General features: G+C 35.1%; 1 protein-coding gene across 4 annotated transcripts; it reads left to right on the plus strand.

Moving 5' to 3' along the window:
- Window positions 1-4344: 4344 nt before the first annotated feature.
- On the plus strand, window positions 4345-10319 carry LOC108363640 (uncharacterized). 4 transcript variants are annotated; one of them, XR_001847639.1, is made up of 6 exons: window positions 4345-4472; window positions 4544-4760; window positions 4974-5162; window positions 5247-5441; window positions 9080-9547; window positions 10102-10319. XR_001847639.1 is itself a non-coding variant. In XM_017617064.1 (5 exons), exons 2-4 carry the CDS (start codon window positions 4545-4547, stop codon window positions 5436-5438), a joined length of 597 nt encoding a protein of 198 aa, XP_017472553.1. In that variant the 5' UTR covers window positions 4345-4472; window position 4544; the 3' UTR covers window positions 5439-5441; window positions 9080-9666. The 4 variants fall into 4 exon arrangements, 2 of the variants coding, with proteins under 2 accessions (XP_017472553.1, XP_017472554.1); XM_017617064.1 differs by lacking the exon at window positions 10102-10319 and having other exon boundaries at window positions 9080-9666; XM_017617065.1 differs by lacking the exons at window positions 9080-9547; window positions 10102-10319 and adding an exon at window positions 6074-6159.
- Window positions 10320-14639: the final 4320 nt, after the last annotated feature.

A 14639-nucleotide genomic window follows, 5' to 3' on the forward strand; every position in this document is an offset into this window, starting at 1 on the left:
TTTCGTTATTCGAATTATTAAAAAATGAGAAACCAGAAATCGACGAAAATTAATAAAAAAGTGTAAAAATTTCGTGAAATTATTTAATTTATTTATATTAAAATTCTTTTGTAAAATTTTGTATTACTTTTGAAAGTTGAGTGCATCTTTAACCGTTAATTTTTTCATGATTTAATGATCGGATCTAAACCAAATTACGAGACGACCCTTAAGGTACCATCTTTCCGGTAAAAAAATAATTATTGGAATCGGTTCGCGCGGTGCAAAGTTATGCGGTGGAATAAATAAAAGAAGTAAAAATACTCCGAAGAATTGATAACCTGCCCTTTTTTGAAGCCGGTTGAAAATGTCTGAGTTCTTTGTAAATTTTATGTAAATAAAATGCAATTTATGAAACTTTAAAAAGTTTATTTATTTATTTCATACTGTACATAAAACTTGCATAAATGTATTTTAAAGAGCGAATTTTCAGTATTTTTTGACGATATATATTTAGAAGTATAAATCCTTTCCCCCCAAAAATATATTCCTGCGTGCGCCCCTGGCACTTAGTATTTATTATTTGTAAAAAATATATTTTTACTTTCAAAATGTTTGTAATTTTAAACATTTCATGTGTATATTTTAAACAACTCATGCTCAAAATCAAATCTTGAACATCTTGTGCGTATACTTGAACAGATTCTGGTTGAAAAATAAACACTTTTCAGTAGTAGTTTTACATGCACTTTTTAGAGTGTACATTTGATGGGCAATTTTGCTCTATGTGACAAATTTGGTATGTAAAAGTAAACAGGCAGTTTTTAATTTTATTGACACGGTGCCTAAATTTGCACACATTAGGAGAGGAAACTGGCAACCTCTCTTAATATGCGTTAATTTAAACAAACAACTTTTAGAACAAATTTTTTAACATTTTATGTGTAAACTGTGTAATTGTGAACACTAAGAAAATTCTATAGAAATTTTTGTAGTTAAGATTAACTAATGATTTAACTATATTTTAAAATGGTTAAATTAACTGCCCAAAGGGCCAAATTCACAGTGCTTTATTAAAAATCGGTAGTTAACTACCGATTCTGAGTTAACTACGCCCTGAGAATTTGGCCTTAAGTGTTTAGAATTCAACAAACAAATTTCAAATTTTTTCTACGCCACACATATGGTAAGTAAAAGTTAAAGAGCAGTATTTAAGTTGATTAACATGGTGCGCAAATTTGCATACATTAAGAGAGGAAACTGGTTACCTTTTTTAATACGCTTAAATTTAAACAAAAATTTTTTAGAGCGAAGTTAATTCGGCAAAGATTTGTTTGTGTATTTCACTGACGAGCTGACGGTATTCTATTGCAACTTTTGTTTGATATGGAGGGAAAATTAATCGAGTGGGTACGGAGTTATCCAGAATTATATAATTTGGCAATAATTGCCAATTGATCATTAGTAAAATAAGTCATCTTGGTTTCAATGAACTTCATTTTACTGAAAGTACCGGGCGACATACTACGGATGTGTGTAAATTGGTATCACTGATCGATGATGATTGGCAATGATACTGAACTGATACGGCACTGATTTGTGAAGATTGGTCTTAACTTTTATTATTGTTACCAATCGACTACAACACAATAGGGGTATTCTCGAAGTATTGCACGATGCACGTATTGCACGAAATGCAAAAATACTATCCCAAATTTCGAAGAGTACGAGAGCACCCCATTGCAAAGTGGTAGAATGCATGGGTAGCAAGCAGCGAAATTATGTATCAAATACAATAACAAGAGACAGCAGAAAAAAATGAAGTGAGCGAGATGAGAGGAATGAGAGAAATATGTAGCAATTCCAACAACAAAACAACTAGCACAGGGTCGCATATATCTTGCTATGCTATTTTGCAAAATATATACATGGGTTTCGACGTTGCATATTTTGCAGCGATAGGAAATGTCGTTTCCCATGTATTTTGTTGTTGTGTGTTTGCAAGTTATGCAATCCATGCAATCCGTGCTACGTGCAATGGCTTTGCAAGATTTGGAGAATACCCCTATTATATGTACATACATATGTACTAGGGTTACAATAGCCGGTTAGATGAATTATGGATACTAATAAAGGCAAAATTCTTCCCCTGAGAGGCTTTCCCATTTGAGTTTCAATACGGTTTCCCCTTAGCTCTGATGCAAAATTACTCATGAGGCGTCGCGAAGCACGCCGGGTATTTGCTAGTATATACATATATACACAGAAACAGATAACGATGACGAAGTAAAGCAGTGACGAGAATGCTAGTTTTGATTTAAACCGGCAAGGCTGCCTTGAGGCAGCTATTATATTTTCACTTCTGATATAAGATCGTTTACTTTTTCACAATCACTGAGTATACATAAAGAAAATATACACTTTTACGCACTCACTGTTAAATTTTCGATTAAATTAAACAAATATAAGTGTAGTTATTTTTCACTTGAAATTCACTGCAGAAAATTCGCGACGCTAACTCAATGAAATCTCGCGCTAAACTGAAGATAGAAGCAAAACGCAAATGCAAAAGACAGAAAAAGTAAACCCAAAATATCAATGGAAGGACGAGGAAAAAATATGAAAGGGCATGGCTTTCGTATGTACAACAACTTTTTTTTTTTGTAGGGTTGCCACCTTTTTAAAAATTATTTTATGCTAACATTGCATAAAGCCAAAAAGACATTTTTTGACCACGCCAATCTCTAACGTGCGGCCGCTGTGGTGTAGTGGTTGGCAGTGCACGCTACCAGGATCTGGGTTCAAGCCCGGTTCAACCCAACACTAACATATGTGAGCCATTATATTTTAAGTCGGGCGGATTTCGTAAAAAACAATTGTCATGTCTTCGATTCGCTAAAATTTTTTTTTGTGGGTTCTATACATGAAATAAGCTAACACGTGTTCGAGGAGATTTTTTTTCTTTTCTTCGGAGATGTGATCTGTCAAAGTTTAAATTTTTTCGTGATTATGACTAATCATATACTTCTTCAAATCCTTATATCTCGGGTTCTGCTTATCGAAGAGACTTCATCTGAACGTCGCAGCAGTGGTCGGAGAAGCTATGTTTTACGCGAAAAATTAGAAGGCTGTTACGATTATAACTAAAAATACATCATCGTAGTATTTTTGTTATGCTAAATCTGAATATGCCATACAATTTTTGGTTTGACAGTTGACAGCCGTCAAATAAACTGCTAATTTCTCTAAAACTAAGAAAATATTTTTGAAAATACCACTTATGAGGTTTTTAGGCATGCTAGTCACGAATTTTATATCAAATTAAAAGTTTGAGAGTCGACAGCTGTCAAACGGACTGCCGATTTTTATTAAAATCAGAGAATCTAGAGACTCTTTTTAAAAACGTTACTGATACGGTTTTTAAACATGCTGATCACGAATTTTACGTCAAATTAAAGCTTTAAGAGTTAATAGCTGTCGAATGGGCTGTCAATTTCTCTAAAAATAAGGAGAGTTTCCCAAGAAGTAAACGTACTAGGTTTTAAGGCTCACTGATCTCGAGATCTATATTACATTAAAATTTTTCAGTTGAATTCTGTCAAATCAACTGTAATTTTTAGTTGAGTAACACAATATATTTGTTAAGCAAAATTACTGATTTATTGTATTTGATCGTACATATTTAAAATGAATTTATGATCAAACTATGAATTAATAAAAATAATTATATTTGTAAATGGGGAATAATTGGGCCGCCTGTTATATGTTCAGCCCAAACAATTTTTAAAGATTTTTTTTTTATACCAAATTGGTGATTTCTAAAACTAAGGTTTTCTCATTTTTAAATAAAGTTAATCAGGTTTGAATTTTTGTAAATGAGAAATTAAAAAAAATATATATAAAACCTTGGGGGCCTAGTTGAAATTTCTAGGCGGAACACATAGCAGATGGCCCCAACTATTACCAGTTCACGTATTTACAAACGTCTACCAAACACCCTGTATTAACTAATATTACAGACAACAAATTAAAATTTAAATGACGAAATATTTTTTCGCTCATCTCTGCCACTTTCAACAAAAACTGATGCGTTTTGACTTGGTTCACGCGAAAGACTGATAACTTCTTCGAAAATGGAATGTGGGTCGTCTCATACTGGATATAACAGGATCAGTAGTGCGATTCACTATCTTTAAGCGATGCGATTGTCGGATTATTACTTTACGATTTTTGATGTTTGCAGTAACGATTTTGCGATTCCCTAACTTATCCTTAATGACACTAAACAGCTGACTTTCACTTTTTAACTAAATTGATAGTACGTGGCACNTTTCACTTTTTAATTAAATTGATAGTACGTGGCACCTCTGTGAAATGAAATATCAAATTATACGACGAGCACAAAGAGGAATACGAAAAAAACAATTACATTTGACTTCGCCGCCCGCCAATTTAAATTGTCTGTCCGACAAAATTTAAGGTTTTTGAAAGATGTAAGTATTATAAAAGAGAATATACACATTTTAAACTATGATTTATGCATAAACTATTACTATCGATTTAGAATGAGTTCAACAAGCCAATGTGCAGCAAAGAGGAGCCGCGCTTCAGGCGAGCAAATTGAAAGGCTGCTGGACTACTTGTCGGAGTGCCCGGGACTAGCAGCAGGCAAATTCCAAAAGATGCACGGTAAGTCTGAGAGCGACAGGAAGTGGAGTGAGCTGGAGGCAAGTCTAAATACCATCGGCGGAGCTGTGAAGACTGTCGAACAATGGCAAACAGTAAGTATATGTTTTGGAATTATTTGACGAGGAGCTGTGGAACTGTTTAGTAATTTGCCCAATGATTTCGGGCTTGGGTGCCTGAACAGGTGACCCGACCCAAACAATTGTTACACACGCTTATACTGAAGGGTATACACTTTATTCTAAAAACAGTTCGCAAATAACTAAACATTTTCCAGAATCTGCGCTACAAAATTTTTTTTTAAACAGGTGTGGCGCGGTCTGAAAAGCCGTACAAGTGTCAGGGTACGGGACATGAAGAGGCAGCAAGCGTTAACCGGCAACCGGCCGGTTAATCAGCAGCCCATAACAGAGGTTGAGAGGCGAGTTATGGCGCTCATCGGCAGCGAGTACATTGAGGGCAATGGAAGAGTTGTCAAAAATGTGCCTGTGGAAGAGGTAATATGGAGTCAGGTGATATTTTGATTCCTCATTTCTAAAGCTTTTTATATTCCTCAATCGAATTTGCAATTGCATTTGGAGGATGGAGACGATAGTGTTACCTCCGTACTACCGACTACCACAGCAGCTGACGATGGCGAGGTGATGTGTGCGACACCCCGTATTCCTGCTAAAAGGACTCCGCGTAGGAGTCTAAAAAGGAAGCGAGAAGATGAGGAGAAGGAGATGCAGGCCAAGTTCCTGGAAGTGTCCAGCAAGCAAGCAGATGCTTGAAAGGTAAATTCTCATTAAAACGATTAATGTCTGGGCGTCCAGTACTAGGTATAATGTAGGATTCACGTTTGTATTAAAACTAAGAAATATTTTTTATCAGACTTACCCCTCTATTCTAACAGAGACACAAAACTTAGCTCATCACTGTTGTGATTTCAAGTGTGCCGAGAAATGTGTCACAAAAAATTAGATTTTGAGTGCTAGAAAAATACACAAAAATTTAAAAAATTGAATTGAAGCGGCATATTTTTTGAGCGGCAAGCTTTGAGGCGCGGTAGAAATCACAGCAGTGATGAGCTAAAGTTTGTGACTTTGTTAGAATACGGCTGTTAATCTGAATATTGTGAGAGCATTTATAGAATCAATATTACCTCTTTCACGCTCAGTGACCAATAATATATGTGCATAAAAGTCGAGTGCATTATATCNGTTTATAGAATCAATATTACCTCTTTCACACTCAGTGACCAATAATATATGTGCATAAAAGTCGAGTGCATTATATCATAGTAAACTTAACCTCCAGACTTTACTAGTCGTTCTTTACGAATACAAATAAATTAAAAAATATTATTGACTAAATGTCGATTAAATAAATTCTTTCATTATTGACTTTTGCATTTTTGTTTTTTTAGCTGCTAGCTGAATGTAGTGCCGCCAATACAGAAACCAACAAATTGATGGTTGAGGCGTTTAACAGATTGGTGGACGTCATTAGCTCCTGGACTTAATATTTTTATANTCCAGACTTTACTAGTCGTTCTTTACGAATACAAATAAATTAAAAAATATGATTGACTAAAGGTCGATTAAGTAAATTCTTTCATTATTGACTTTTGCATTTTTGTTTTTTTAGCTGCTAGCTGAATGTAGTGCCGCCAATACAGAAACCAACAAATTGATGGTTGAGGCGTTTAACAGATTGGTGGACGTCATTAGCTCCTGGACTTAATATTTTTATAGATATTTTTAATTTAAGCTACATAAGCATTAACTATTTTAACTTATCACAGCGCGAGTGACGAAAGCAGCCACAGTAGCATGCTGAAATGACTCGCTTATATATACACGAGATTTGGAAGGTTTTATCCCGACATCCAATCGACATGTTTCAGATATCGTTGGAAAGATTGTAGAGCGTGTCCAGAAAATGTATTCAAGCTTCATAAACGATTAACCGGATTCTTAAAAATTCGGCTAAAGTGTTGCGAAACAAAAAATGTTTTTTTGCTTTTGCCGGTTTAAGGGGGCATGTGGGCACTCCCAACATATTTAGTGTTATTCTATAGGCCAATACCTTTAAAACGATATATATTAAGTTCCGGCCACTAGTTGGAAAGATATAGAGGTAAATATGTTTTGGTTCGTGTCTCCACTACGAGATGCTTTGGTATGTATGTGGCGTCTGTACGTACCTTCATTTAATTTTTTTTAAACTTTCAGGAATTAAAGTACAAAAAAAACTAGGAAGGTTTTGTTCCAGGATGTTTTGATTCGTATGCCTTTGTGGGCGTGGCTGCTGCCTGAAATTCGAAAAAAGGCAATTTTATAAACTACCACTGGGGCCGGACTACTCAATCCATGTCATTGATGTGGACATCAGTAGAAGGGTCTTCAAACAAGCTATCTAACGCTATCTTTTGTGTTTATAAAATATAAATATGTCATAACGTTATCGCCTGAAAAATTAAAAGCGGGCTGCTGAAAATATAGATTTCGGGCATTTTCTCAAAAAGTGGTCAGTCGATTTTATTCTCTGTTTCCTCAAGTCTAGCCCAAAACTTAAGCTTTTATTTGGTATATAGCTTATATCTGGAAAAACTCCTGTTGTGGAGATATGGCGATTCAAATTGAAAAAAGTCGCCCCAAATAGCGACCAATGGTTTAAAATTAACATATGCGTCTAATTTGGTTACTTTAAGATATAAATATAACATACCCAGTTCCCCGAAAAAATTGCCTATTCCCCGATTGCCACTTAAACCGAAATTCCCTGCAAATCGGGGGGATTTCCCGCGAGGTGACAAGTTGAAGGATGTAGCTGTGCTAATCACTTCATACATGTCTTGGAAGCCACAATATATGTGTATTTTAGAGTTTTTTTCAGTCACATGCCGAAATTGTAACATTTTTCGCCATTTTAATTGCAGGTATGTACACAGTATTTAACTATGCTACATGGGTTTATCACCCGCACTTAATCTACCTGGGAAGACGCGTACTACATTACCTACAGTTGTAAATATGTACATAGGTATGAATGCATTTAGTTCACCCAATATGCCGCTACTACTACGTACATATAAACATATATGTATAAATTGCCACGAGTGCAACACCGTACAAGAGATAGAAGTAAAACTCCTTAAAAAAAGCACATGTGTGCGCCCCACACCCGGTAGAAATCTTAACAAAAATTAACTACGAGACTATCAGACGAATACAGTTGTTAATTGTATCCAAAGTTGGTACCAAGTTGATAAGTTTTTATCATTTCTCATAATTGGCTTTTAATTTTTAATTATTTTGAAAACAAAGGATAAGATCATTATTTTTCGCTTTATCCCGTATTCGAAAAATTATATGTTTCAATGGACAAATCGATTTGAATACATAATTTAGATTTAGATAATATTTTTAGCAATTTAGCATAAATAAAATTTTTTTTGTGGGTTCTATGCATGAAATAAGCTAACACGTGTTCGAGGAGATTTTTTTTCTTTTCTTCGGAGATGTGATCTGTCAAAGTTTGAATTTTTTCGTGATTATGACTAATCATATACTTCTTCAAATCGTTATATCTCGGGTTCTGCTTATCGTAGAGACTTCATCTTAACGTCGCACAGTGGTCGGAGAAGCTATGTTTTACGCGAAAAATTAGAAGGGCTGTTACGATTATATTAAAAATACATCATCGTAGTATTTTTGTTATGCTTAATCTGAATATGACATACAATTTTTGGTTTGACAGTTGACAGCTGTCAAATTAACTGCTAATTTCTCTAAAAATAAAAAAATCTCAAAGTTTGAATCTTTTCGTGATTATGACTAATCATATACTTCTTCAAATCGTTATATCTCGGGTTCTGCTCATCGTAGAGACTTCATCTTAACGTCGCACAGTGGTCGGAGAAGCTATGTTTTACGCGAAAAATTAGAAGGGCTGTTACGATTATATTAAAAATACATCATCGTAGTATTTTTGTTATGCTTAATCTGAATATGACATACAATTTTTGGTTTGACAGTTGACAGCTGTCAAATTAACTGCTAATTTCTCTAAAAATAAAAAAATCTCAAAGTTTGAATCTTTTCGTGATTATGACTAATCATATACTTCTTCAAATCGTTATATCTCGGGTTCTGCTCATCGTAGAGACTTCATCTTAACGTCGCACAGTGGTCGGAGAAGCTATGTTTTACGCGAAAAACTAGAAGGCTGTTACGATTATAATAAAAATGCATCATCGTAGTACTTTTGTTATGCTAAATCTGAATATGCCATAAATTTTTGGTTTGACAGTTGACAGCCGTCAAATAAACTGCTAATTTCTCTAAGACTAAGAAAATATTTTTGAAAATACCACTTATTAGGTTTTTAGGCATGCTAGTCACGAATTTTATATCAAATTTTTAAACAGGTGTGGCGCGATCTGAAAAGCCGTACAAGTGTCAGGGTACGGGACAGGAAGAGGCAGCAAGCGTTAACCGGCAACCGGCCGGTTAATCAAGAGCCCATAACAGAGGTTGAGAGGCGAGTTATGGCGCTCATCGGCAGCGAGTACATTGAGGGCAATGGAAGAGTTGTCGAAAATGTGCCTGTGGAAGAGGTAATATGGAGTCAGGTGATATTTTGATTCCTCATTTCTAAAGCTTTTTATATTCCTCAATCGAATTTGCAATTGCATTTGGAGGATGGAGACGATAGTGTTACCTCCGTACTACCGACTACCACAGCAGCTGACGATGGCGAGGTGATGTGTGCGACACCCCGTATTCCTGCTAAAAGGACTCCGCGTAGGAGTCTAAAAAGGAAGCGAGAAGATGAGGAGAAGGAGATGCAGGCCAAGTTCCTGGAAGTGTCCAGCAAGCAAGCAGATGCTTGAAAGGTAAATTCTCATTAAAACGATTAATGTCTGTGCGTCCAGTACTAGGTATAATGTAGGATTCACGTTTGTATTAAAACTAAGAAATATTTTTTATCAGACTTACCCCTCTATTCTAACAGAGACACAAAACTTAGCTCATCACTGTTGTGATTTCAAGTGTGCCGAGAAATGTGTCACAAAAAATTAGATTTTGAGTGCTAGAAAAATACACAAAAATTTAAAAAATTGAATTGAAGCGGCATATTTTTTGAGCGGCAAGCTTTGAGGCGCGGTAGAAATCACAGCAGTGATGAGCTAAAGTTTGTGACTTTGTTAGAATACGGCTGTTAATCTGAATATTGTGAGAGCATTTATAGAATCAATATTACCTCTTTCACGCTCAGTGACCAATAATATATGTGCATAAAAGTCGAGTGCATTATATCATAGTAAACTTAACCTCCAGACTTTACTAGTCGTTCTTTACGAATACAAATAAATTAAAAAATATTATTGACTAAATGTCGATTAAATAAATTCTTTCATTATTGACTTTTGCATTTTTGTTTTTTTAGCTGCTAGCTGAATGTAGTGCCGCCAATACAGAAACCAACAAATTGATGGTTGAGGCGTTTAACAGATTGGTGGACGTCATTAGCTCCTGGACTTAATATTTTTATAGATATTTTTAATTTAAGCTACATAAGCATTAACTATTTTAACTTATCACAGCGCGAGTGACGAAAGCAGCCACAGTAGCATGCTGAAATGACTCGCTTATATATACACGAGATTTGGAAGGTTTTATCCCGACATCCAATCGACATGTTTCAGATATCGTTGGAAAGATTGTAGAGCGTGTCCAGAAAATGTATTCAAGCTTCATAAACGATTAACCGGATTCTTAAAAATTCGGCTAAAGTGTTGCGAAACAAAAAATGTTTTTTTGCTTTTGCCGGTTTAAGGGGGCATGTGGGCACACCCAACATATTTAGTGTTATTCTATAGGCCAATACCTTTAAAACGATATATATTAAGTTCCGGCCACTAGTTGGAAAGATATAGAGGTAAATATGTTTTGGTTCGTGTCTCCACTACGAGATGCTTTGGTATGTATGTATCCAAAGTTGGTACCAAGTTGATAAGTTTTTATCATTTCTCATAATTGGCTTTTAATTTTTAATTTTTTCGCAAACAAAGGATAAGATCATAATTTTTCGCTTTATCCCGTATTCGAAAAATTATATGTTTCAATGGACAAATCGATTTGAATACATAATTTAGATTTAGATAATATTTTTAGCAATTTAGCATAAATAAAACATTTAGATTATTGTTTGTATTTTCATCCATTTTAAATATGCTACCCCAAAATAATTGATATCAAATAAAACACCTCTTTGAGGTAGAGTTTTCGAGTGACGAAAGCTGAACTAGAAACACAAAATTTATGATATCAATTTCGTGACGAAAATTATACGCGTTTTTTAACTGCCTTTGAAACGTACGGAAAATCTTTTTTTTATTTATTCGGAACGTTGCGAAATTCCGTCTACTGCTAGAAACACAAAATAAAAAACAGAACTTTTGCAACGAACGTTTCAAAGGCAGTTAAAAAATGCGTATAATTTTCGTCACGAAATTGATATCATAAATTTTGTGTTTCTCGTTCCGCTTTCGTCACTCGAAAATTTTACCTAAAAGAGGTGTTTTATTTGATTATATATACACGAGATTTGGTTTATATATACACGAGATTTGGAAGTTTTCATCCAGACGTCCAATCGACATGTTTCAGATATCGTTGAAAGGTCCTGGAGAGTGTGTCCAGAAAATGTATTCAAGCTTCATAAGCGATTAACCGGATTCTTAAAAATTAGGCTAAAGTGTTGCGAAAAAAAAGGTTTTTTGCTTTTGCCGGTTAAAGGGGGCATGTGGGCACACCCAACATATTTAGTGTTATTCTATAGGCCAATACCTTTCAATCGATACCTTACATATTAAGTTCCGGCCACTAGTTGGAAAGATATAGAGGTAAATGTGTTTTGGTTCGTGTCTCCACTACGAGATGCTTTGGTATGTATGTGGCGTTTGTACGTACCATCATTTAATTTTTTTCAAACTTTCAGGAATGAAAGTACAAAAAAAAACTAAGAAGGTTTTGTTCCAGGATGCTTTAATTCGTACGCCTTTGTGGGCGTGGCTGCTCCCTGAATTTCGAGAAAAAACTATATTTTAAACTACCACTGAGGCCGCACTACTCAGTCCATGTCATTGATGTGGATATCAGTAGAAGGGTCTTCAAACAAGCTATCTAACGCTATCTTTTGTGTTTATGAAATATAAATATGTCATAACGTTATCGCCTGAAAACTAAAAATCGGGCTGCTGAAAACAAAGATTTCGAGAATTTTCTCAAAAACTGGTCAGTCGATTTTATTCGTAGTTCCCAAAAATCTAGCCCGAAACCCTAGCTTTTATCTGGTATATAGCTTATATCTGGGAAAATGTTTGTTGTGGAGATATCACGATTCAAATTGAAGAAAGGTCGCTCCAAAAAGGGTCAAATGGTTAAAAATTAACATACTCGTCTAATTTGGTTACTTTAAGATATAAAAATAACGTACCCAGTTCCCCGAAAAAAATTCCCATTCTCCGATTACCACTTAAAACGAAATTCCCTGCAAATCGGGGAATTTCCCGCGAGTTGACAAGCTGAAGGATGCAGTTGTGCTAATTACTTCGTACATGTCTTGGAAACCACAATTTGTGTGTCCCTGCAGTGAAATCCCAAACTAGTCAGGAAAAATACTAGTTTACAAGTAGAATTTCNCGCTTTCGTCACTCGAAAATTTTACCTAAAAGAGGTGTTTTATTTGATTATATATACACGAGATTTGGTTTATATATACACGAGATTTGGAAGTTTTCATCCAGACGTCCAATCGACATGTTTCAGATATCGTTGAAAGGTCCTGGAGAGTGTGTCCAGAAAATGTATTCAAGCTTCATAAGCGATTAACCGGATTCTTAAAAATTAGGCTAAAGTGTTGCGAAAAAAAAGGTTTTTTGCTTTTGCCGGTTAAAGGGGGCATGTGGGCACACCCAACATATTTAGTGTTATTCTATAGGCCAATACCTTTCAATCGATACCTTACATATTAAGTTCCGGCCACTAGTTGGAAAGATATAGAGGTAAATGTGTTTTGGTTCGTGTCTCCACTACGAGATGCTTTGGTATGTATGTGGCGTTTGTACGTACCATCATTTAATTTTTTTCAAACTTTCAGGAATGAAAGTACAAAAAAAAACTAAGAAGGTTTTGTTCCAGGATGCTTTAATTCGTACGCCTTTGTGGGCGTGGCTGCTCCCTGAATTTCGAGAAAAAACTATATTTTAAACTACCACTGAGGCCGCACTACTCAGTCCATGTCATTGATGTGGATATCAGTAGAAGGGTCTTCAAACAAGCTATCTAACGCTATCTTTTGTGTTTATGAAATATAAATATGTCATAACGTTATCGCCTGAAAACTAAAAATCGGGCTGCTGAAAACAAAGATTTCGAGAATTTTCTCAAAAACTGGTCAGTCGATTTTATTCGTAGTTCCCAAAAATCTAGCCCGAAACCCTAGCTTTTATCTGGTATATAGCTTATATCTGGGAAAATGTTTGTTGTGGAGATATCACGATTCAAATTGAAGAAAGGTCGCTCCAAAAAGGGTCAAATGGTTAAAAATTAACATACTCGTCTAATTTGGTTACTTTAAGATATAAAAATAACGTACCCAGTTCCCCGAAAAAAATTCCCATTCTCCGATTACCACTTAAAACGAAATTCCCTGCAAATCGGGGAATTTCCCGCGAGTTGACAAGCTGAAGGATGCAGTTGTGCTAATTACTTCGTACATGTCTTGGAAACCACAATTTGTGTGTCCCTGCAGTGAAATCCCAAACTAGTCAGGAAAAATACTAGTTTACAAGTAGAATTTCCTGACAGAAACCGAACTAGTTCGAAAATGATCAGACTTGTTCTAAGTACAGAACGATTTATTCGTGCACTGTTTTATTTGAAGTCGACAGTTTTATACAATAAAGTACACAAATTATTATAACTTTTATTTGGGTACATTGTAAATCATTACGTACTCGATACTCAATTATACAGGACCTGTTAAATAATGATTAATATTCATAATGGTTATTAACTAAAGCATGTTTTTTGATAACCGTTTAATGATCAAATTACTACAAATATAATTATTTGATCAATTTCTATTATCAACAACAAGCCAAACTATACACAAAAATTAAGAATATTTAGTAACTGCTTCAATTATTTCTTTACTTTATTCTTATCTAAATCTCAAATTTTAAACATTGGTTATTAATTTTATAAATTTTTAAAAATAAAATACTGAAATGACCAAAGTTAATGAATTTAATTTTATTTTTATTTTAGTTCACTCAAAAACGAACTAAAGTATTCATTTTATTTTTAACTAAAATGTTTTCTTTTGCATATTCAATATAATTAAAAAAAATTTTATTTTTTTTACCTGAAACATTTTACTTTTACTAACATTTAATGAAAAATTCATTTAAATTGATGTTCGAAAGTTTGGAGTATTTATGTAGCACTATTTATTGGAAAATCTACGGCGGTTAATAAAATTTGTAATATATTAAAGTGTACTCAATCAAAAGTTTTTATTTCGCGTGCCCTGGGTTCGGGTCCCGCCACGCTAAAACCCCGCCCAATGAAAAATTCCAACAAGCCTCGGATGGGACCCCTTTTTTTGTCGACGACCACGGCAAACCTATAAAAGACTATGATTTGAGGGTATGCACCTGGAATATCCGGACCCTTAATGGGGAAGGTGCTTCTGCCCGGCTGGTTGATGTCCTCGGGAAGACAAAGGCTGACATCACCGCCATCCAAGAAATGCGATGGACGGGGCAAGGTAAAGTAAGCGTGAAGCCTTGCGACGTCTACTACAGTTGCCACGTAAAGGAGCGCAAATTCGGTGTTGGATTCGTGGTAGGAGAGAGACTCCGTCGCCGAGTACTGGCGTTCACCCCGGTGGACGAACGTCTAGCCACAATCCGCATC

Source organism: Rhagoletis zephyria, unplaced genomic scaffold (assembly GCF_001687245.7).
Source record: "Rhagoletis zephyria isolate East Lansing unplaced genomic scaffold, Rhagoletis_zephyria_1.1 Rzeph_scaffold_01323, whole genome shotgun sequence".
Classification (NCBI taxonomy): Eukaryota; Metazoa; Arthropoda; class Insecta; order Diptera; family Tephritidae; genus Rhagoletis; species Rhagoletis zephyria.